The 24524-nt window shown below is 45.6% G+C and overlaps 1 protein-coding gene across 1 annotated transcript in view; it reads left to right on the plus strand.

Moving 5' to 3' along the window:
* The first annotated feature begins 121 nt into the window (after window positions 1-121).
* NOP58 (NOP58 ribonucleoprotein) overlaps window positions 122-24524 on the plus strand; it is a 36400-nt gene continuing 11997 nt past the window's right edge. The window contains exons 1-11 of the mRNA XM_081835327.1: window positions 122-304; window positions 3296-3372; window positions 5717-5769; window positions 6627-6751; window positions 9554-9690; window positions 10910-10974; window positions 13308-13442; window positions 17293-17438; window positions 20400-20526; window positions 21994-22157; window positions 24288-24422. Of these exons, the coding sequence (XP_081691453.1) occupies window positions 260-304; window positions 3296-3372; window positions 5717-5769; window positions 6627-6751; window positions 9554-9690; window positions 10910-10974; window positions 13308-13442; window positions 17293-17438; window positions 20400-20526; window positions 21994-22157; window positions 24288-24422 (1209 nt within the window). The 5' untranslated portion in view covers window positions 122-259. The remainder of the gene's footprint in view (window positions 305-3295; window positions 3373-5716; window positions 5770-6626; window positions 6752-9553; window positions 9691-10909; window positions 10975-13307; window positions 13443-17292; window positions 17439-20399; window positions 20527-21993; window positions 22158-24287; window positions 24423-24524) is intronic.

Below are 24524 nucleotides of genomic sequence, written 5' to 3' on the forward strand. Positions count from 1 at the left end.
AGTTTCAACCCGCACATAGAGAGCGTGAAGCGCCACATTCCTAGAGGAAGCCCGAAGCTCCAACTTCCTCCCCCGGGTTTCCTGTTTCCCAGAAGGCCGGCCGAATCACTTCCGGTGCAGCGCCTCACTTCCGCCCTCGTGGTTCTTCGCGCCTAGGAGTTCGCGGTCTCCTGCGCTGGGTCTTCGCTCCGCTCGCCCGCCTTCGCTTGGAAAGAGCCGCTTTTTGCGGGAGGCGCCCCGGCTCCGTCCCGCTGCCGCCATGCTGGTTTTATTCGAGACCGCGGCCGGATACGCCATTTTCAAGGTGATCTGAGGGCGCGACACGTGTCGAGTAGGGTTCCCACGTGGCTGCTGCTAGCGGGAGATTGGAGGCTGCTGGCGGGGCGGAGAGGGCTGGGGGTGGTTGGTGCTCTCGCTTTATACGTTCGCTAGCAATAAGTTGAGAAATAGTTTTGGAACAAGGAGGATAAACGTGGGGAGACCCCATCCTCCCTTATAGCGGACCCGGTTTCTTTCCCTGCCACACCCCAACATTTTCTGGGGGGCTGTTGGGTTTTCCCGCTAAGCTTAAAACTTGTAAGCCTTCCTGAGAAATCGTGCTGTGTTGTTGTTTAGTCGTGTCCGACTCTTCGTGACCCCATGGACCAGAGCACGCCAGGCACTCCTGTCTTCCTCCCGCAGTTTGGTCAAACTCATGATGGTAGTTTCTTGTTCTTCTGATCTTGTTGGATCAGACAAGAGTCCTCTCTTGTTCCACATCCTGTTCCCCACAGTGGCCCAACCTTGGGGAGGCCCCCAAGCCGGGGGAGGCAGGAGTGAATTTTACCAGATTTAAATATGGCCCCAGCTGTGTGGCATATTATCTGGAGGAGTCAATCCAGGCTGCGCTCTATGCTGGGCTTCCATTAAACACAGTCGTCTCTCAGCCTAACCTGAGGATAAAATGGGGTTTTAAAGAACCATGTACGCTTTCCTGAGCTCCTTGGAGGAAAGGTGGGGTTGTTGTTGTTGTTTAGTCGTGTCCGACTCTTCGTGACCCCCTGGACCAGAGCACACCAGGCACTTCTGTCTTCCACTGCCTCCCACAGTTTGGTCAAACTCATGCTGGTAGCTTCAAGAACACTGTCCAACCATCTCATCCTCTGTCGTCCCCTTCTCCTGGTGCCCTCCATCTTTTCCAGGGAGTCTTCTCTTCTCATGAGGTGGCCAAAGTATTGAAGCCTCAGCTTCAGGATCTGTCCTTCCAGTGAGCACTCAGGGCTGATTTCCTTCAGAATGGAGAGGTTTGATCTTCTTGCAGTCCATGGGACTCTCAAGAGTCTCCTCCAGTACCATAATTCAAAAGCATCAGTTCTTTGGCAATCAGCCTTCTTTATGGTCTAGCTCTCACTTCCATACATCACTACTGGGAAAACCATAGCTTTAACTATACGGACCTTTGTTGGCAAGGTGAGGTCTTTGCTTTTTAAGATGCTGTCTAGGTTTGTCAATGCTATCATGCTGTACAGGCACTTTCAAGGGTTCAAAAGACTTCTCTCGCATTATAGAACTGTACAGTTGGAAGGGACCACAAGGGTCATCTAGTCCAACCCCCTCCAGTACAGGAATGTGAGGCTCGAACCCACGACCCTGACATTAAGCTGAGTTATGCCTTGCCAACAAAGGTCCGTATAGTTAAAACTACGGTTTTCCCAGTAGTGAGTATGGAAGTGAGAGCTGGACCATAAAGAAGGCTGATCGCTGAAGAATGGATGCTTTTGAATTATGGTGCTGGAGGAGACTCTTGAGAGTCCCATGGACTGCAAGAAGATCAAACTTATCCATTCTTAAGGAAATCAGCCCTGAGTGCTCACTGGAAGGACAGATCCTGAAGCTGAGGCTCCAGTACTTTGGCCACCTCATGAGAAGAGAAGACTCCCTGGAAAAGACCCTGATGTTGGGAAAGATGGAGGGCACCAGGAGAAGGGGACGACAGAGGACGAGATGGTTGTACAGTGTTCTCGAAGCTACCAGCATGAGTTTGACCAAACTGCGGGAAGCAGTGGAAGACAGGAATGCCTGGCCTGCTCTAGTCCATGGAGTCACGAAGAGTTGGACACGACTAAACAACAAAAACAACAGTTGGAAGGGACCACGAGGGTCATCTAGTCCAACCCCTCCAATGCAGGAATGTGGGGCTCAGACCCACAACCCTGACATTAAGCTGAGCTATCCCAGCAATCTACAGTGGTACCTTGGGTTACATATGCTTCAGGTTACAGACTCCGCTAACCCAGAAATATTACCTCAGGTTAAGAACTTTGCTTCAGGATGAGAGCAGAAATCGCGCGGCGGCGTTGTGGGAGGCCCCATTAGCTGAAGTGGTGCTTCAGGTTAAGAACAGTTTCAGGTTAAGAACGGACCTCCGGAATGAATTAAGTACTTAACCCGATGTACCACTGTATTAGTAAGTGTTCCTTGAAACAACCCTGTGAGGTAGTCTCCTCCATTCTGGTGCCCTCCAGCTGTTTTGCACAGCAGCTCCCAGCCGTGTTGCCTGGGGGTGTTGGGAAACGTGGTCCAAAATGTTTGAAGGACACCAGGGATGGGGGGGGGGGTTGCTGTTACAGCAGATTTAGGTAGGGAGAGGGAGAGAGATAATTGGTTCAGGCTGCCTAGAGAGTGAGATTTTAGCTGGGGACTTCCTAGTTCTCAGCTCTTGCCTTTTACCAGCTCTCCTGCATTGCATCCACAGTTAAAGTATCCCATTGTATCTACATCTACACCCATTTCTGCCAAGAGGAGGGGACTGTCTTATTTCACACATTGGAATCTACTTTGTTTAGGATTTTGCTGGTGATCTAGTGTTGATACAGCAAGCTTTGTGTGTTCACTGAAACAGGGTTCTGGGCAATGTAGAGAAGGAAAGTGAGTCTTTAGGGTTAATTTCTATACATCTTTACTTAAACGTCCTGTCTTTACTTCTGAGCAAAGATGCATAAAATTAGGCTGCATGGAACACGATTAATTTTGTACCTGTGACAGACATCTTGATTGAGATGTCAAAGACCACAGGCTTTTCCCTCTATTTGAGAAGCAGCATGTTAAGTTTACTGAATACTTTTAAAACATGGCATCTCACACTTGCACGTAGATTTTTCTCTGGTTAAAGATGTGGCGCAGAGTTGGTGTGGTGGAATGGCTGTTTTCTACATCGGAATTGCAGAGATGTTTTGTGCATTTCATCTTACTTACATAGCAACATTGAATCTTGTCAATTTTGTGTGTATTTAGTCTTACTCCTTATCTGTCATAGGTTCTGGATGAGAAGAAACTCCAAGAAATTGACAGCTTATGGAAAGAATTTGAAACGCCTGAAAAAGCAAATAAAGTGTAAGTAACTTTCTCAAGTAACTTATTATTTCATTCCAGTATAGAGTACACCTTCATCTTCTCTGCTCACATAGGAGTCACTGTTTTTTGCCTAGCACCAGTCCTTGGGTTATTCTGTACGCACAGCTCCCTCTTAGAGTTATAAATCTGCTAACCTTCATCCTCCACTGTTGACATGACAACTCTGTAGATGCAGTTGGATGGCAGGAACCTTGCTGTAGTGGAAAGGCTTGCAAAGTATTTTTCAACAGGGTTAATATCACTCAGAAGTGAGGTTTAGCTACAACCATGAAACAGAATGTGCTGATAATCTTAGCTCTGCCCCTCAGGCATAATTAGACCCACCAGGCTTCCCCATTTGGCCTGTCAGGCCATTTTGGGCAAACCATGGCAACCTGCCCTACAGCTGACATCATATATTAAATCAGTTGTGTGGTGCGTAAAATCACATCTGGGGCAGAAAATCACATCTGGGGCACTCATTGGCGGTGCCTGCAAAGCTGTTTGCAAGGTGTTTTGAAACCACAGCTATCAACTAGCTGTCAGGGCTTTAAGAAGAAGAAGAAGAGTTTGGATTTGATATCCCGCCTTTCACTCCCTTTAAGGAGTCTCAAAGCGGCTAACATTCTCCTTTCCCTTCCTCCCCCACAACAAACACTCTGTGAGGTGAGTGGGGCTGAGAGACTTCAGAGAAGTGTGACTGGCCCAGGGTCACCCAGCAGCTGCATGTGGAGGAGCGGAGACGCGAACCCGGTTCCCCAGATTACGAGACTACCGCTCTTAACCACTACACCACACTGGCTCTCACAAGTGTTTCTGCAGGTATCTACAGTCAGCTTATTGTTGGTGCTCTTGAAGAGCAGACTACACAACTGTAGTTCTGGCTGTACCAGGGAATTTTCCCTCCCTGAAAAATCCTAGTGCAGGCATGTCCAACCAAAAGTAGCCTGAGATCTACCATCCAACATAAAAAACTGACAGTGATCTCCCATACTCTCCCATTGTCACTCTTCAACTTAAACATATTATACTTGGCTGAACTTACGATAAAAATAATAAATGATAGTCGCTTCCATAAAACCTGAAAAGTTAATCATAAATCAATATTTTTAAAATACATACATTGTATACATGCAATAACATTAAAAAAAGAACATTGAGGACAGGGTCTTACATAATCAGAACATGATGCATGGATTGTTGTTCACAAAAGCTCATGCCATAATATATGTGTTACGTCTTTAAAGTACCCCAGACTCGTGCTGTTTTTCAAATGAGTCAGGGTCACATATTAACCACAGCGGTTTCCCCCATAGTTCGAAACAGAAATTGGGTAAGCTCAACTGCAGAGTTGACAGCCTTCAAGCACCACCTTAACTGGATGAAACCTATAGAAGCCCTTTCCCCTGGATCCAACCCACCCTTTCCTTTCAAGTAAACCTAAACCTTTCTCTCTTTGAGGAGCCAGCGCCCAGGGCTACACACACACACACACACACACCTCCCCGCGTAGGCGGGATAGCAGCCAGGAAGAGTCCCCCACTCCCTCGCCACTTGCTTTTCCTTCTCCTTCAGAGAAAGAGAGGGAGAAGCCCTGCGCGCTGGCTCCTCAAGAGAAAGGGCTGTTTGGGGAGAGAGATCGAGAGATCGCCAAGAGACAATCACATGATCTACAAGTCGATCCCAATCGACCTATTGGACAATGCTGCTGTAGTGCGTCTGAAGGGGCCAGAGTATGAAATAATTTTGGATAATAAATTTGATCATATTGGAGTCAGAAACAATGAGGTATGCTTAGATAAAGGTAAAGGGACCCCCTGACCATTAGGTCCAGTCGTGACCGACTCTGGGGTTGCGGCGCTCATCTCGCTTTATTGGCCGAGGGAGCCGGCGTACAGCTTCCGAGTCATGTGGGCAGCATGACTAAGCTGCTTCTGGCGAACCAGAGCAGTGCACGGAAACGCCATTTACCTTCCCACCGGAACGGTACCTATTTATCTACTTGCACTTTGACGTGCTTTCGAACTGCTAGGTTGGCAGGAGCAGGGACCGAGCAACGGGAGCTCACCCCACCGTGGGGATTCAAAAAGTTAGATATAGTAATAACTATGTTTTTTGTCATTATTCTAGAATAGTTCTCTAGCAAGCCTTAAATATCTATGGTTTAGTAGTAGGAAGCTATTTGTTAATCAGACTTAATAGGTTCTGTTTTTCTCTTTGGTAGGTTAACCTGATGGGTCACTGCAGACTTTTCATTTTTCAGGTTTCTTGTGTTTTAGAAGTTGGTAGCTGATACTCTGTTCCCCCTGATGCTGATAAAAACTGTTTGGTATATTTTATTTAGAGTGAAACTGAAACACTTTGAGAAGTTTCAAGACACCACTGAAGCCCTTGCAGGTATTCTCTTCCTTTCTTTGGTGGCTGGCTGATCTGTTCCTGGCAAGCCTACAATCATTAGCTGTGAGAGTAGCTGACTTTTTTCTAGTGTGTTTTAAAAACTTAATATTACTTATTAAGTCCACAAAAAACCCACCCCACCCCCGCCTGCTAATGCAAGTTACAGTGGTACCCATGGTTAAGTACTTAATTCGTTCTGGAGGTCCGTTCTTAACCTGAAACTGTTCTTAACCTGAAGCACCACTTTAGCTAATGGGGCCTCCTGCTACTGCCAGAGCACGATTTCTGTTCTCATCCTGAAGCAAAGTTCTTAACCCGAGGTACTGTCTGGGTTAGCAGAGTCTGTAATCTGAAGCGTATGTAACCTGAAGTGTATGTAACCCGAGGTACCACTGTATTTGTGGCACATCAGCAGTTGGTGGTCGGAAAGGACGAATTTTCATGTAGCTTACGAAAATGTGCTTCCCTTCCCTTCTCCAGATGAATACCTCTTTATAAACCCAGGCAAATTAATGTAATCAATATGGTGTGCCTCTGTGCCAGCCACCCAGACAGTGCCTAAACAAATGATGAGCAAATTTGCCTCCATCTGAATGTGTTAGCTCAGTGACCTCAGTGGGATTTTATAGCAGATTGCAGCCTTAGAATTGGAGGGAGTAAAAACTGGCCTCCTGCTGTCACTGATGCTTCTTTCGTAGAACTGAATCTCCAATTTTTGGTCACTGCCACAGAGACAACAGATAAAGTTCGGTGGGTGGTCAGTATTAGTACATATTTTGTTCCATTATGAACGTTGCCAGGCTGGGAATGTTAGACAGTCTGCAGGTTTTTTACAGTGATGTGCTTTCTCCTTTAAGCATCCACTGCTCTGGTGGAAGGCAAGATCAACAAGAACTTAAAGAAAATCTTAAAGAAGATAGTTGCCAAAGATGCACACGAACAGTTGGCCGTAGCAGATGCCAAACTGGGAGGTGTAATAAAGGTAAGTTCTGGTTTTTATGTGCCCTGGCGATGTGGTGTTCAGATGAGGTGGTGTTCTCAAGGCCTGTGCTAGTCTTCCTTATAGCTCCAGAACAATGAGTTTGTGCTGCATATCTTCCCTGTCCAATGCTCTGACACGACCTTTTCGCTGCATCCAGAAATGATGTGTGCTTAATGTAAATTAGTCAGTGATGGCTGTTGATGCTTGTTTTGTTGGGACTGATATTCTGGGACCATGCTTCTTACTTACCGTATTTTTCGCTCTATAACACGCATCTGACCATAACACGCATGTAGTTTTTAGAGGAGGAAAACAAGAAAAAAATATTCTGAACGAAACAGTGGGTGCATGATTTTTATGGTTCATGCTGTGGCCACAGACATGTGATCTGATAGTGAGTTTGGGGTAGCCCAATGCAAAAATCCTGAGGATCCATGTGGATCCGTGCTTTGTAACCACGTTTTAAGTGGGGAGGGAAGGAAAAGCACTCAAGGGACAAGGAGCACGCGTGGAGAAGGAGCTTTTTGGCGAGCTGAGCGGGGAGGAGGGAGGGAAAGAGCACTGTTGCTTTAAAGGTATACTTAAGGTACTTGCCCTGTGCCTGGGTTTTTTTCCATTTAACAGTTTGCAGCCTTTTCCTTCCGCTCCTTGTTTTGAGGCAGAATAGATTTGAGCAAGTGAGGAGGACTTGGATTGCAGGGGATTCACCATTAGCTGTGTAAAAGCGCTCCTCCTTGTAGCCTGAGTGATAAGCAGCCACCAGCAGCAATAGAATGGAGCACAAAAAAGTGGTAGGGGCACTAGGACCCAGACAATGCTCGAATCTATCCTGCCTGAAAACAAGCTTCTCCCTCCCCTCTCCCTCATCCCCAGCCTTTTTTTTTTAACTTCCTGGTTTTCACTGCGTGGCTCAGAGCTCGAGGTTGGTTTTATTTTGCTGCTGGTTGCTTAAATTTTAGCTTTCCTGCCGTCCCTCTGCAGCCTCATTGCTCTGTTTAGAGAGCGCACGGACCTTTGCTAGCGTCTGTCCCTCCTCCCGTGTAAGCGGCTGCTGCCCGCTTTGCTGCCATGGCTCTCCTTCCCTCCCTCCTCCCCGGCTCCAGGTCGCTTTAAAGCAAGCAAAGTGAGAGCCTTGTAGAGTGTGTAAGTGGCTCCCGCTTTGCTTGACTGACGGCAGCCATGGCTCCGATCCGTGCATTCGCTCCTTAACACGCACAGGCATTTTCCCTTACTTTCTAGGAGCAAAAAAGTGCGTGTTTTGGAGCGAAAACTACGGTACTTCATGATTATTATGATTATACACTGATTACAGGCTACTTACATTTACTAAGGGCTGCATACAGATTAAAAACCAAGGCAGTCCTTGCCTTTAGACTTGGATTTTAGTATAAAAGATAAAGGGGCCCCTGACCATTAAGTCCAGTTGTGACCGACTCTGGGGTTGCAGTGCTCATCTCGCTTTATTGGCCGAGGGAGCCGGCGTACAGCTTCCGGGTCATGTGGCCAGCATGACTAAGCCGCTTCTGGCGAACCAGAGCAGCGCACGGAAACGCCATTTAGCTTCCCGCCAGAGCGGTACCTATTTATCTACTTGCACTCTGATGTGCTTTCGAACTGCTAGGTTGGCAGGAGCAGGGACCGAGCAACGGGAGCTCACCCCGTCCTGGGGATTTGAACCGCCGACCTTCTGATCGGCAAGTCCTAGGCTCTGTGGTTTAACCCACGGCGCCACCCGTGTCCCTCTGGATTCTAGTATAGCCATTACCAAATTAAAAAGACAATTACAAATCCGTTTGAATATTTAATGCATCAACCATAAATCCACAGAGATGCCGTGGACCACCTGAATGAAGCTCACCAGTTTGGGAACCCCTGTTGTAGTAGGCAAGATACAGAAGGAAAAGATATGGGGAGGGAAGAGGAAAACAAGTGAATTCAAGTACAGTCGTACCTTGGAAGTTGAACGGAATCCATTCCGGAAGTCCGTCCAACTTCCAAAATGTTTGGAAACCAAAGCCGTGGAAGCCCCATCAGAGGTTTGGCTTCCAAAAATAGTTCACAAACTAGAACAGTCACTTCTGGGGTTGTGGCATTCAGGAGCCAAAACATTCAAGAACTAAGCTGTTCGAAAACCAAGGTACGATTGTACTAGTTCTAAATAAGCTTTGTTGCTAATGCACTGGATTAAAGTACGGTGGTACCTCGGGTTAAGTACTAAAATTCGTTCTGGAGGTCTGTTCTTAACCTGAAACTGTTCATAACCTTAAGCACCACTTTAGCTAATGGGAACTCCTGCCTCTGCTGCGCCAGCAGAGCACAATTTCTGTTCTCATCCTGAAGCAAAGTTCTTAACCCGAGGTAATATTTCTGGGTTAGCGGAGTCTGTAACCTGAAGCGTATGTAACCCGAGGTACCACTGTAATAGGTTGTTAGGGCCACATTTTTCTGGATTTTTTTGCTATCTCCTGTGTCTTGTGCTATCTTTGCTTCTTGACTTGTGAAGAAGTATGGAGATTAAAAAAAGGTTAACAGGGAAAGGTTTGAATTAATGTCAACATGAAAGCTAGTGCCTTCGTTTTTATCCAAAAGGCTAAGTTGGTACAACAGTTGGTTGCCAATTTGCTTAAATAAGAATTTTCAATGGTTATTTCACTTCTAGGAACTGCAAGATAGCCCTGCTTGTGGCTTAGCGTTGGACTACCTTACCTTTCTTAGATTCTGTTGCTGTTCAACAGCAAACAAATTTGTTGTTGCAATAATATCAAAATGGGGATTGCCTTCTTTTTTTCCCTCCTCCTGCAGGAGAAACTGAACTTAAGTTGCCTGCACAGCCCCATGGTTACTGAACTGATGAGAGGCATCCGTTCTCAAATGGAAGGGCTGATCACTGGCCTTCCATCGCGGGAGATGGCAGCTATGTGTTTAGGCCTGGCACACAGGTAATACAGACATCTTGCCAGCCCCTACTTGTTCGTTTCTGTGCTCTGTATAACTTTCCCCCGGAGGATACCGTTTTCTGCGAGGTGGAATGGCAAGCTTTGGCCCCAGCATCTACTTACAGCACAGTCTTGTACATGTTATCGTATTTTTCGCTCTATAGGACGCACCGGACCACAAGACGCACCTAGTTTTTAGAGGGGGAAATCAGGAAAAAAATATGTCCGCTTCTCCCAGAGCTTCTCGGGGCTGCAGGGGAAGCCCGGGTTTTCCCCCCAGCCCCAAAGAGCTGGGATCCATCCCCCTGGCTGTCTTGGCTTTGCCATAGCCGCCGCGCAACCTCTCCAGCTGGAAGCTAAACCTCTCCAGCGTGGCTAAAGAAGTGTGGCTAAAGAAGCCAAGGCAGCAGGCGCGATCCATCCCGCTCGCTGCCTTGGCTTCCTCTTTAGCCTTGCGCGCACCCCCCCCCCCCCCGGCTATGGCAATTCCCCCACCTCCTGCAAAAGGAGGGAGAAGGGACTGACTGGCCGCGTCAGTCCCTTCTCCCTCCTGGGGAAAAGCCCGCAAGAGCCGTGCAAAGCTTGTGTGCAACTCTTGGGGGCTTTTCCTTCCTGCCTCCCCCCTGCATTCGCTCCATAGGACACACACCCTTAGTTTTTAAGAGGGAAAAGGTGCGTCCTATGGAGCGAAAAATACAGTAACTTGTGCAAGTTAGTCCTGCTCTCAGTTCTGCTGGGTTTCTTCCAACTCGCTGAACCACTTGTGCCTGTAGGGAGTAATACGAGGAGCAAACACGGAGAGCCGCTTTTCACGGCTCTCTGCCTTAGACTTCTTGCCTGTAAAAACACAAGTCAGTAAATGAAAAGGGAAAGGATGAATCGCTGCACCGTCAGCAAAGATGAACACACCATTGCAGTCAATAGCCATGCCTTTATAATTACAGTGGTACCTCTGGTTATGTACTTAATTCGTTCCGGAGGTCCGTTCTTAACCTGAAACTGTTCTTAACCTGAAGCACCACTTTAGCTAATGGGGCCTCCCGCTCGATTTCTGTTCTCATCCTGAAGCAAAGTTCTTAATCCGAGGTATTATTTCTGGGTTAGCGGAGTCTGTAACCTGAAGCGTATGTAACCCCAGGTACCACTGTATTATTGGGGGGGGGGGAGAATCTGTGTCCTGTGCATTATTGTACATAATGTTTATATCCATGTCTGTTTTCAGCCTCTCCCGATACAAGCTGAAGTTCAGCCCAGACAAAGTTGATACCATGATCGTCCAAGCTATTTGTGAGTACAGTTGGAAGTTAAATATCTTGATATGTCTGCCACCAGCTTTTGAATTCTTAATACAGTCGTACCTTGGAGGTCAAACAGCTTAGTTCTCGAACGTTTTGCCTCCCGAATGCCGCAAACCCGGAAGTGAGTGTTCCGGTTTGTGAACTATTTTTGGAAGACGAATGTCCAGCGGGGCTTCCAATTGGCTGCAGGAGCTTCTTGCAGCCAATCAGAAGCCGCGCTTTGGTTTCTGAACGTTTTGGAAATTGAGTAGACTTCCAGAACTAATTCCGTTCAGCTACCAAGGTACGACTGTACCAATAGCCACAAACATTCTGCTTCCTAGTTTGCCTCTGTATATTGTATTTTTGTTTTCTATCAACCCTTCTGAAGGATCAAGAGCCAAGCCTATCTTGGAACTGGGGACAAGAAGAAGTCAGGATGGCTCTCAGCTACTCCCGTTTTCCTCCATAGCTCAGGGTGATGTCAAGAGGAGGGAGGTGCAGGGCCAGTGATTAGCATAAATTTGGGCTAGCTACGTGGGCCAGCAAAACATTTAAATGCTTTCTATTTGCGTAGAAGGTTTTTTCTTGTGACCGCAAAAGCAAATTCAGTTTTTCTCACCGAGTTTTTAGAGAGGCTTATGTGATCCCACCCACCCCCATGCTGTGTCAGATGATTGCTGGAAATCTGACCAAATCAGCCTGTTAAAATAACAGCAGTAAGTGAGATGCAAACCTCCTTCTATAGCCAGACAAGGATTCTGCTTCTAGATACTGTAACCACTACGTTACCTGGTTCTCTAGTAGGATTTTTGAATATGGATCAGCAAGAGCCTATAGTCTTGGGCTTTTCTTTCCAAGGATTGTCGATTGAAGATAGCTAGAGCAGCATTTCCCAACCTTGGGCCTCCAGCTGTTTTCGGACTACAACTCCCATAATCCTCAGCTAGCAAGACCAGTGGTCAGGGATGATGGGAATTGTAGTTTGGAAACAGCCGGAGGCCCAAGGTTGGGAAACACTGAGCTAGAGAATGGGACTGAGGGCTGCATTTATTTATTTGGTATACCATATAATTCAATGATAAGTATTTCATCAAGCCGCAGTTCCTGTGGCTGCCAGTAGGTGGTGGTGGTGGTTGGGGAAACGTGATGTAGTCCCAAAACAGCTGGAGGGCCGAGTTTGGCCATGCCTGGTCTAAGGGGACGGGGTGTTTTTGGTTAAGGGTGAGCTGGATGGGGTAAGGGAGCAAAGTAAGTAGGTGTGGCAGCCCCCAGATAGTGATATTATATAATAATAATAATAATAATAATAATGCACCACTGACAAATGGGTGTGGGTGTTGTTTTTTCCATGTGTGGGAAATAGGAAACAGATAAATGGGTATTTTCTAACAGCGATGGTAACTTTTTGCACCGTTCCTCCTGCTAGTATTTGGAATGACTTGTATAATTGGCTACTACATCCTTGTTGATCTTAATGGGTGCAAGTGTTGCAAGATTTCTGGATTTCCTCTTGTTCAGGGGTCTCTTTCAACTACAGTTAACTATGGTTTAAAGGTGAATGTGCAATCTGCTATTGCATGGAGCTGAAATCACAAACACTTTGCTCCCTGCCCCTTTTGCCCCTGTTCTGCTAGGAAATAAGCCGTGGTTCCTACTTAGCATTATATCTGAATTCGGAGTCATGCTTTGTTCCTCAGCAAACAAGTCATAAGTGATAAACTGGGAACAAACTTTGGTTACAGCTCGGGATTTGAAAAGAAGCAAGCCATGAGCTCAGCTTGGCGCATAACTAAGCCAAACCATAGCTTAGTTCCCAGCAGAAGAGAAGTGTGGATTAAGTCCTGAGCATTTCTAAACTATGGTTTAATGTGAGATACCTGAAGGAGCGTCTCCACCCCCATCGTTCTGCCTGGACACTGGAGGTCCAGCTCCGAGGGTCTTCTGTCGGTTCCCTCGCTGCGAGAAGTGAGGTTACAGGGAACCAGGCAGAGGGCCTTCTCGGTTGTGGCACCTGCCCTGTGGAACTCCCTCCCACCAGATGTCAAAGAGAAAGACAACTACCAGACTTCTAGAAGACATCTGAAGGCAGCCCTGTTTAGGGAGCTTTTAATGTTTGACAGACTACTGTATTTTAATATTTTGTTGGGAGCCACCCAGAGTGGCTGGGGAAGCCCAGCCAGATGGGTGGGGTATAAATAATAATTTACTGTTGTTATTGTTATTATATTATTATTATGTAGAAACCAGGCCAGTACATTTCTTCCCTGAGATCCTAGGATAGCTCAAGTCTAGTTTCTAAAGTGAAACTGAGCTCGTGTCTTTTGTGTTTGTCAACCGCAGCTCTCCTTGATGACTTGGACAAAGAACTGAACAACTATATAATGCGCTGTCGAGAATGGTACGGGTGGCACTTCCCTGAACTGGGCAAAATCATCACAGATAATCTAACCTACTGTAAATGTGTGCGGAAAATTGGTGAGTAGCGCTGGGCTCCTTAGATAAAAGGCGCCGTCCAACATCACACCAGTAGACGCCGTAGGACTTGCCTTCCTCTCCTCCGAGCTGCAGCCCCCACGCATCTCCCCAGCCTTCCAGAGCAGATTTTGGGGGTGAGCAGGGGGCTGCAGGAGGGAGGAGATAAAATAAGAGGTGTGTTGCTCAAGCAGGAACACCACAGTTGGATATCAGCCACATTGTGGCGTATTCACTGCCTTCGAAATTGTACATTACAGTGGTGCCTCGCAAGACGAAATTAATCCGTTCCGTGAGGCTCTTCGTAGAGCGGTTTTTTCGTCTTGCGAAGCAAGCCCATTGACAGCTTAGCGGATTAGCGCTATTAGCGGTTCAGCGGCTTTTAGCGGATCAGCTGATAAGGAGCTTAGCGGCTCAGGAAAGGGGGGGGAGGGGGAAAAACCCGCAGGAACTCGCAAGACATTTTCGTCTTGCGAAGCAAGCCCATTGGGAAATTCGTTTTGCGAAGCGCCTCCAAAACGGAAAACCATTTCGTCTAGCGGGTTTTCCGTCTTGCGAGGCGTTCGTCTTGCGGGGCACCACTGTACATCCTTTTTATGCTGGAGATCCACAATGCACAACATCTATCACTGCTGTGCGTTATATGTTGGGCTGCCTCTGGAGGCAGTTGAAAACTTCGGCTAGTGTAGAATTCAGCAGCCAGGTTGCTCCCCGGAGCAAGACGGTTTGAGCATGTTATCTCGATTCTGGTCCGACTGCACTGGCTACCAATTAGTTTCCAGGCCCAAATCAAAGTGCTGGTTTTGACCTATAAAGCCTTAAATGGCTCAGGGCCGCAATACCTCAAGGACCGCCTTTTTCCATATGAACCTACCCAGACCCTGAGTTCATCTTCTGAGGCCCTCCGCCGTGTGCCTCCTCCTCAAGAGGTTCGGAAGGTGGCAACACGAGAACGGGGCCTTCTTTGCAGTGGCTCCCCATCTGTGGAATGCTCTCCCCAAGGAGGTTTGCCTGGCGCCTTCATTATACACCTTTAGGCGTCAGGCAAAAACGTTCCTTTTTAACCAGGCCTTTGGTTGATTTGATTGACATCTTATGCCTTTTTAAAATGTGGTCTTTTTTGCGGGTGTGTTATTGAATTCTTGTTTTTATTTTGATTATATATATTTTGGTTTTTATATTCTGATTTTGTTCTGTGAACCGCCCTGAGAGCAGTATAAAAATTCTAATAATAATAATAATAATAATAATAATAATAATAATAATAATAATAGTTGATAGCTGCTGTGATCAGTTTGAAGTCCAGAGATAAGTGGAGTAGCCAATTAGTATTATATAGTAATATATTTAAAAGGACACACACACACACACACAGGGCTGCCATCTTAACATGCCACAGCATCCCAGCATGACGTGGTACTCGGCACTCAAGGGCTTTGTGAGAAATAATAATAATAAAATGTGGGTCTTTGGGGGGGAGTTACTGGGCTATTGTTTTTATTTTGATTATATATTTTATGGTTTTATACTTTTGTTCTGTGAACCACCCTGAGACCTCCTGGTATAGGGCAGTACAGTGGTACCTCGGGTTACATACGCTTCAGGTTACAGACTTCGCTAACCCACAAATACTATCTCGGGTTAAGAACTTTGCTTCAGGATGAGAACAGAAATCGTGCAGCGGCAGCACAGTGGCAGCAGGAGGCCCCATTAGCTAAAGTGGTGCTTCAGGTTAAGAACGGACCTCCAGAATGAATTAAGTACGTAACCAGAGGTACCACTGTATATAAATTCTAATAATAATAGCAGTAGTAAAGGTAAAGGGACCCCTGGCCATTAGGTCCAGTCGTGACCAACTCTGGGGTTGCGGTGCTCATCTCTCTTTATTGGCCAAGGGAGCCAGCGTAGGAGGCACACAGCTTCCAGGTCATGTGGCCAGCATGACTAAGCCGCTTCTGGCGAACCAGAGCAGCGCACGGAAACTCTGTTTACCTTCCCGCCGGAGCGGTATCTATTTATCTACTTGCACTTTGACGTGCTTTCGAACTGCTAGGTTGGCAGGAGCAGGGACCGAGCAACGGGAGCCCACCCCGTCGCAGGGATTCAAACCGCCAACCTTCTGATCGGCAAGCCCAAGAGGCTCGGTGGTTTAGTAATAGCTATATTTATAAGTCCTGCTATTGCCTACATTCTGTAGAATTCTTCAGTAATTGCGCAATGAAAAATACCAAAGAGCAATGAAGAGAGAGCACGGAATGCTAACCAAATCTATGGCTTACCATGGCTAAGAAATCTTGCTGTTGCACAGAGAAAAAATGGTGTCCACTTTGCTGCTCCCTCACTTCTGCTGCTACCGCCGCCGCCATATTAACAGAAACTTTTTTTCTTTTGATGTATTTTTAATCTTACATTGGAAGCTGCCCAGAGTAGCTGGGGAAACCCAGCCAGATTGGCAGGATATAAATAATAAATTGTTGTTGTTGTTAAGCTAAGCCATGGTTTGGTTTAGCAGTGTGTCCAAACCAAGGCTTGTGGTTTATTTTGCTCCAGAAAAATCACGAGCGTTAACAAAGTTCTTATCCTCTGATTATCACTCATGGTTTGTTTGGATTGAGGCAAACTACAACCCTGGGTTTGGGCACAACAGACAAACCATGAATTTGTTCCTGGTGGCAAGAGAGGAGCTAAGTGGTTGTGATTTTCTCCCAACACGTTTATTCATGGTTTGGCTTGGCTTGGCTTAGCATTGCAAGCTAACCAAGCCATAGTACAGTTTCCTTTCTTTTGTGTTGGAGTTGTAAACCAAAAGAAATGAAGAGCAAGAGCTGATTGTTAATAACTCACTGTCATCGGCCCACTCACAAATTCTACAGAAATGGGAACTAACACCACGCTGTAGAGATTACTATTTCAAATTACCGTATTTTTCGCTCTATAAGACGCACCAGACCACAAGATGCACCTAGTTTTTGGAGGAGGAAAACAAGAAAAAAAATATTCTGAATCTCAGAAGCCAGAACAGCAAGAGGGATCGCTGTGCAGTGAAAGCAGCAATCCCTCTTGCTGTTCTGGCTTCTGGGATAGCTGCGCAGCCTGCATTCGCTCCATAAGATGCACACACATTTCCCCTTACTTTTTAGGAGGGGAAAAGTGAGTCGTATAGAGCAAAAAATACGGTAAGTATAATGTGGAAAGACACAGCTGCCTGTTTGTGGTGGAGAAGTGTTCTTCAAAGTCACAGCTGCTCCCATGTTTGATTTTCTGCAACCCTGTGACACTATGTTTAGAGAAGTTCTTGGCAACTTGAGATAAGACAGGCACCCAGTTATCTGTGCTTTCCAGAACCTGTTGAAGACAGTTTTGTTTTGACAGGCTTTTGCAGTTGAATTGAAAGGGCTCTGCCTTAGCTGTTTGTCTTACCACGTTTTTAAATTGTATCTTCAGGGTTTTGTTTTTTAATTTTTAAGAACTATTTCCCCCTTACGTCGTAAGTCATCTCGGCACATATGTTCATAAGCAAATAGATGTTAAATGTTTTAAAACTTGGCTTCTGTCACGGCTTGCCGTTCATCCCAACTCCTTTACAGTGATACCTCTGGTTGCAAACGGGATCCGTTCTGGAGGCCTGTTTGCAACATGAAAAGAGCGCCACCTGCAGTCGTGCGTCTTCACACGTGTGGGTTGCGACTCGCCGCTTATACGCATGCGTGTGGCGTCATTTTGCGCCTCTGCGCGAGCGGCGAAACCCGGAAGTAACCCTTTCCGGAACTTCCGGATCACTGCGGGACATATCCTGAAAGAACGTAACATGCAGCGGGCGTAACATGAGGTATGACTATATTTTGCTCCCCAGGAGACAGAAAAAACTTTGCCTGTTCTGACCTGTCAGAGGCACTCCCTGAGGAGGTTGAGGAGGAGGTGAAAGCAGCTGCAGAAATCTCCATGGGGACTGAGGTGTCAGAGGAAGACATCAGCAACATACAACATCTCTGTGACCAGGTGATGGTGGTGTCATTTTGTCGGAAGTTTGTTTCATTGGCTTATTTGCATTATGGATTTACTCCTCTGAAATTCACTTGGGGAGGATGGATGGATTTGGAATTTGCAGTTGGTCCAAAGCGAAAACAGCGATTTAAGTCAAAGCCCATACCTCCAGCGTTGCTCACAGTCGATGTGCAGCCTGTGTAAAAGGCCTTATTGCTACTTCAGTTGAGCCTAATTCTGTTTTAAATCTAAAGTGATCCAGCCTAACTGGCGGTAAATCCTAAAGAAGCAATTTTGGAAAGCCTTTCAGGCCAACATTCTTGATGGCAGTGATGATTTCCATGATGATGCTTTCCCTGACGTATAAACCATGAGGGTTGCACAGTCACTACCTCTTCTGATGCCATCTCGAATAGCTAAATGAAAGACATTAAAGTCGGCATAATGTGAACAGTTTTTCTGAGATTTGCGGCAGAAGCATTGCTGCAAATTATACAGTGGTGCCCCGCAAGACGAACGCCTCGCAAGACGGAAAACCCGCTAGACGAAAGGGTTTTCCGTTTTTGGAGGCGCTTCGCTAAACGAATTTCTCTATGGGGTTCCTTCGCAAGACGAAAAAATCTTGCGAGTTCCCGCGTTTCCCCCCCGCTTTTTTCCGCCCTTTCCCTAAGCGCTAAGCCACTTATCAGCTGTTCCGCTGATAAGCCGCTTCTCAGCTGATCGCTAAAAGCCGCTAGACCGCTAATAGCGCTAATCCGCTAAGCTGTCGATGGGCTTGCTTCGCAAGACGGAAAAACCGCTAGACGAAGAGAATCGCGGAACGGATTAATTTCGTCTTGCGAGGCACCACTGTATTCAGATGCCAAAATATTTCACTTCCGCTTCTGTATTGCCAAGGTGGCAAATCTGCTTTGGCTTTAAACATGCCAAAGTACCACCAACCCATTTTACCTTCCTTTCTTAGGTGAAGGACTGTTGGCAAGAGCTGGCTTTTTCATCATTCATTCATTTTCAGAGTAGTTTCTACAGTTATATAAGAAAATACTGATTTGATTATACTGGGCTGGGGAGGGCGGGATATAAGTAAAATTTTATTATTATTTTTATTATTGTGAGGTTTAATAAGTTAACTTTTATTTGGACAACTTTTCTGCTTTAATGTACTGGAAGGAGGAAAATAATCATTCCCTTAATAATAATTTAAATAATTTATTTACCTAAAACAATAACATATGTATCCATGTTTGTTAACTGATGTGGTTAAGCGATTAAAAAAACACACACCTTAGACTGAATTTTAGCAGAAATGAAAAACTTAAAACAAATCCTTATTTCCTGATGAATAGCCTTTGGACTATAACGTAACTTAAATAGAAAACTATCTTTAGAAAGATTTTCCCTCCAAAAGCATTTTATTTTAAAAATCAAATTTAAATTTTAAAAATCTATTTAAAAAAAATAAATCGCTGATTTTTATCCACCCTGTCTTAAATGCATGGTAAGACTTTCTGTTCAGGTGATGTTGACATGCATACATTATTCAGGCCCCAGACCTCAACTGGATGATTGCCTGGTGTGTGGGTGTGGGTGTAAGTAATGGGACGCGGGTGGCAATGTGGGTTAAACCACAAAGCCTAGGACTTGCTGATCAGAAGGTCGGCAGTTCAAATCCCCGCGATGGGGTGAGCTCCCGTTGCTCGGTCCCTGCTCCTGCCAACCTAGCAGTTCAAAAGCACATCAAAGTGCAAGTAGATAAATAGGTACCGCTCTGGCAGGAAGGTAAACGGCGTTTCCGTGCGTTGCTCTGGTTCGCCAGAAGCGGCTTAGTCATGCTGGCCACATGACCCGGAAGCTGTACGCCGGCACCCTCTGCCAGTAAAGAGAGATGAGCGCCACACCTCTAGAGTCGGTCACGACTGGACCTAATGGTCAGGGGTCCCTTTACCTTTATATACGTCTGTGTGTGTGTGTGTGTGTGTGTGTGTGTGTGTATTCCTCCTCTAAATAACTGGAACCATCTCACCTTAGGAATGTCTTGACTCCCTTACAAGTCTGCCCAGTAGTTAAAATTAAGGTTCAGGTGTTTGTTCATCTTGTCCGCTGGTGGGGTTCTGATGTCTCTTAAAATAAGGATGATGATGATGATGATGATTATTATTATTATTATTTATACACCGCCTCTCTGGCTGGGTTTCCCCAGCCACTCTGGGTGGCTTCCAACAAAATATTAAAATACAGTAGTCCTTCAGATACTAAAAGCTTCCCTAAACAGGGCTGCCTTCAGATGTCTTCTAAAAGTCTGGTAGTTATTTTTTCCTTTGACATCTGGTGGGAGGGTGTTCCACAGGGCGGGGGCCACTACCGAGAAGGCCCTCTTCCTGGTTCCCTGTAACTTCGCTTCTTGCAGTGAGGGAACTGCCAGAAGGCCCTCGGCGTTGGACTTCTCTTGGGTTTTTAGTGTATGGTTTAGACATTTGTTAAATATTCACTATAGAATTTTATGAGATGTTTTTAGCATATTAAGCAATAAAATCCAAACTCTTTTACAGAAGGATAATAAAAGGCAATATATCAAAAGAAAAGAATAATACAGAAAAGAAAAACATAAAATACAATACTCATGTTTCTCATAAAACACAATTATATATATTTCTGTAGAGCCCTTTATCATTTTATCTCATTTATCTCAATCTTCCATCCGCACACTGAGAGTTGAATCTCGCCTCCCATCTCCCCCCTGGTTCCCCCCAGAATTTTGTTAAATGCATACTCAGATTGCTAGATTTTTTTTAAAAAAAATTGTTCACGTTTTATACACCGCTTTGTAGAATTTATTTCAGAAAAACAATGTTTCTTTACAAAATGCTGGCTAGGAAAACTCAAATTTCTGTAAATCACCTTTGCCAGGTTTTCTTCCTTGAATTCCCTTAGCAGCTCCCCTTTGCAGGCCTTGACCATCCCTGTTTCATATTTCAGGTAATCGAGATATCAGACTATCGAGCACAGCTGTATGATTATCTGAAAAACAGAATGATGGCCATCGCGCCTAACCTCACGGTCATGGTGGGAGAGCTGGTGGGAGCGAGACTCATCGCTCACGCAGGTAAGCTTGACGCAATGGGGGGGGGGTGTTGTGCTTAACTGTCCTTCACTTCGCAACATCAAAAGGACACAAGTCCATTGACCAAGACCGGCTTTGTGAACCTAGAGGCTTTTGGTGACTGTGAAATAGAAGCCTAGAAGTCGTCGGTGATGATTTTGTCCTGAAGTTTGCTTGATTTCATCTCGAAACATGAAGGCAACTCCTAGTCACTACCTCTTCTGAGACAACTTCTGGGCTCTGCTGTAGTTCCTTCTCCTCAGCTGCCTCCCCCAAATAAAACCCAACCAATGCCTCATTTATTGCTATCATTTTGCAAGGCAGAATAACCTGGGTTGAATTATGTTACTGCCGATTGAACGATTACTGGTATGTATCGGCTTCTATGGCATGGGTAGCTAACCTGTGGCCCTGTAGATGGAAGTTCAATAACAAGTGAAGGAGCATTGGTTTGCCACCATCTCTCTTCTGCGAGATTGCCATTCAGAGGCTGGTGTTTATATTATTATTATTATTATTATTATTATTATTATTATTATTATTATTACCCTGCCCATCTGGCTGGATTTCCCCAGCCACTCTGGGCAGCTCCTGACAGAATACTAAAAACACAATAAAAGATCAAACATTAAAGACTTTCCTAAACAGGGCTGCTTTCAGATGTCTTCTAAAAGTCAGATACAGTGGTACTTTGGGTTACAGATGCTTCAGGTTACAGACTGCTAACCCAGAAATAGTACCTCGGGTTAAGAACTTCATTTCTGTATGAGAACAGAAATCGTGCTCCGGCAGCAGCGGGAGGCTCCATTGGCTAAAGTGGTACCTCAGGTTAAGAACAGTTTCAGGTTAAGAACAGACCTCCAGAACGAATTAAGTTCTTAACCTGAGGTACCACTATCTATTTATTTATTTATTTATACATACATACATACATACCCTGCCCATCTGGCTGGATTTCCCCAGGCACTCTGGGCGGCTCCCAACAGAATACTAAAAACACGATAACAGGTCAAACATTAGAAACTTCCCTAAACGGGGCTGCTTTCAGATGTCTTCTAAAAATCAGATACAGTGGTACCTTGAGAACAGAAATCACATGGCAGCGGGAGGCCCCATTAGCTAAAGTGGTACCTCAGGTTAAGAATTGTTTCAGGTTAAGAACAGACCTTTGGAACGAATTAAGTTCTTAACCTGAGGTACCACTGTAGTTGTTGACATCTGATGGGAGGGCATTCCACAGGGCAGGTGCCACTACCGAGAAGGCCCTCTGCCTGGTTCCCTGTAACCTCACCTTCACAGTGAGGGAACCGCCAGAAGGCCCTCGGAGCTGGACCTCAGTGTCCGGGCTGAACGATGGGCGTGGAGACCTCCTTCAGGTATATAAAGCTTGAAACTTGGTTCTTTTGCCCGAGTCCTCTTTCGAAGGCTGCTAATTCTTGCAAACTCCTGTTGTATCTTTTCTTAACGCAGGCTCTCTCTTGAACCTGGCTAAGCACCCGGCGTCAACAGTTCAGATCCTGGGAGCCGAAAAGGCGCTCTTCAGAGCGCTGAAGACTAAACGCGACACACCCAAGTTCGGTCTGATCTATCACGCTTCTCTTGTGGGGCAGACGACAGCCAAGAACAAAGGAAAGGTGAGATTCTCTAAAACACACGTTGCTTTCTGATTCCTTGAACCTGCATCTATAGGTAACTAAGGAACCAAGACTTTTGACATTTGACTTTGTCTCTAGTAAGGCTTCATTGTTAGTCTAAATTTGGTATTTTCCAGAGTTCTGGGGGGACACCCCTCTCCAAACCCTCTCTGCCTTGTGGCTTTTTAAAATTTGTTGTTGTTTAGTCGTGTCCGACTCTTCTTGACCCCACGGACCAGAGCACGCCAGGCACTCCTGTCTTCCCCTGCCTCCCGCAGTTTGGTCAAACTCATGCTGGTAGCTTCGAGAACACTATCCAACCATCTCGTCCTTTGTCGTCCCCTTCTCCTTGTGCCCTCCATCTTTCCCAACATCAGGGTCTTTTCCAGGGAGTCTTCTCATGAGGTGGCCAAAGTATTGGAGCCTCAGCTTCAGGATCTGTCCTTCCAGTGAGCACTCAGGGCTGATTTCCTTCAGAATGGAGAGGTTTGATCTTCTTGCAGTCCATGGGACTCTCCAGAGTCTCCTCCAGCACCATAATTCAAAAGCAGCCATTCTTTGGCAATCAGCCTTCTTTATGGTCCAGCTCTCACTTCCATTCATCACTACTGGGAAAACCGTAGCTTTAATTATACAGACTTTTTTGGCAAGGTGATGTCTCTTTTTTTATATATTATTGGAAGCAAAAGAAGAGAGGGAACCTGAAAATGGCGCTGAAATATTATAAATAGTAACAATAAACACCCTAGTTGTTTCAATTTCATGATAGCCTTCTCATGAATTGAATTCCCATCCTTGTTTATCTGGAAGTCCTTTCTGTCATTCATATATATATATATGTGTGTGTGTGTGTGTGTGTGTGTATGTTTTTGTGTGTTCTTTTATATGTTCCTGTAGCAATAGAACGCATTTTTCTGTGTATAAGACAATTTTTTTTGCTTTAAAAAAATCAGCAAAAAATTGGGGCTCGTCTCATACACATATGGGACACTGGGTTCTGGCTCGGGTTGCGGTTTGCCGACGCAGACCAAAAAAGAAGCTTAACAACTTTTAGGACTTTCAGCCGCTGATCGTCCCTGGACATGGCAAGCGAGGGGAGCCCAGCTGGCTCTGGCTGAGCTCACCCAGATGCCCTGCAAGCTAAAGACGGCACTCTCTCAGTAGCTATCACTCTTCAGTGGCTGCAGCACCAGCAACAGGCGCTCAGCTCCACTATTGAAGCAACAGGAGGAGGAAGAATAGCTCGCATAAATACCCACTACCACCCCAAGTGCTTCTGCTGCCACTGCTGCTTTTGTCAACCAGCCACCGTGGTTTTGGGAACCCTAATTTATGAAGAGGATATTTTATTTTATACCCCAGCCAGAACCAGGCTCAGAGCGGCTAACACCAATAAAATTAGAATAAAATCTAAAAGAAAAAGAAAAAACGGTTAATTAACATACGGTTTAAAATACAATTTAAAATGCAGCCTCTTTTTAGTTGTAGCCCATAAATCGAAACCATTAAGGGAGGGAAACATAAGGGTCAGACCAAAGGTCAGGCGGAACAGCTCCATCTTGCAGGCCCTGCGGAAAGATGTCAAGTCCCACAGGACCCTGGTCTCTTGTGGCAGAGCGTTCCACCAAGTCAGGGCCAGTACTGAAAAGGCCCTGGGCCTAGTTGAGGCCCATCTAACCATCTTGTTATCTGTGGGCCTTAAGCTCCTCCATGGGGCATACCAGGAGAGGCAGTCCTGTAGGTACTGATTAAGAAATACTGATTTCTTAATTTTGGGTTAAAAAAAAAAATAGAGGCTGCCTTATACATAAGGGCGTCCTATGGTATTCCTATTCTGATTTATGATTTATAAATATTTCAGTGAAGGAAAAACAATGAGTTACTCTATTTAGTTGTGGTGAAAGTTATGTATTTGTTTTGAAATACTAGGCTTTCACTGTTATAAAAGCAGCTTGTTATTTTCAACAAAGGAGACCTTTGTGAGCATTCATCCATCGTTGCCTTAAACTATGAGTAGAAGTTCCCTTTGTGCTAACCTGTGTTGGCATGACTTGGAGCACCATGGGCAAAGTCAACCGCCAGCTTGGTTTCATTGGGAGGTATTTAATTTAATTTAATTTTTCTTTCCAGATCTCACGAATGCTGGCAGCTAAAACAGCCTTGACTATCCGTTACGATGCTCTCGGAGACTCGAGCAGCGCGGAGATGGGAGCGGAAAACAGGCTGAAAGTCGAGACAAGGCTGAGGCACTTGGAGGAGAAAGGGGTGAGCCTGCAAAAATATGGAAAGACAATTTTATGTGGTTTATTATTATTATTTCTATACCGCCCTATACCCGAAGGTCTCAGGGTGGTTCACAAAAAGGAT

This window comes from Podarcis erhardii (assembly GCF_964252035.2).
Source record: "Podarcis erhardii genome assembly, chromosome: 1".
Lineage (NCBI taxonomy): Eukaryota > Metazoa > Chordata > Lepidosauria > Squamata > Lacertidae > Podarcis > Podarcis erhardii.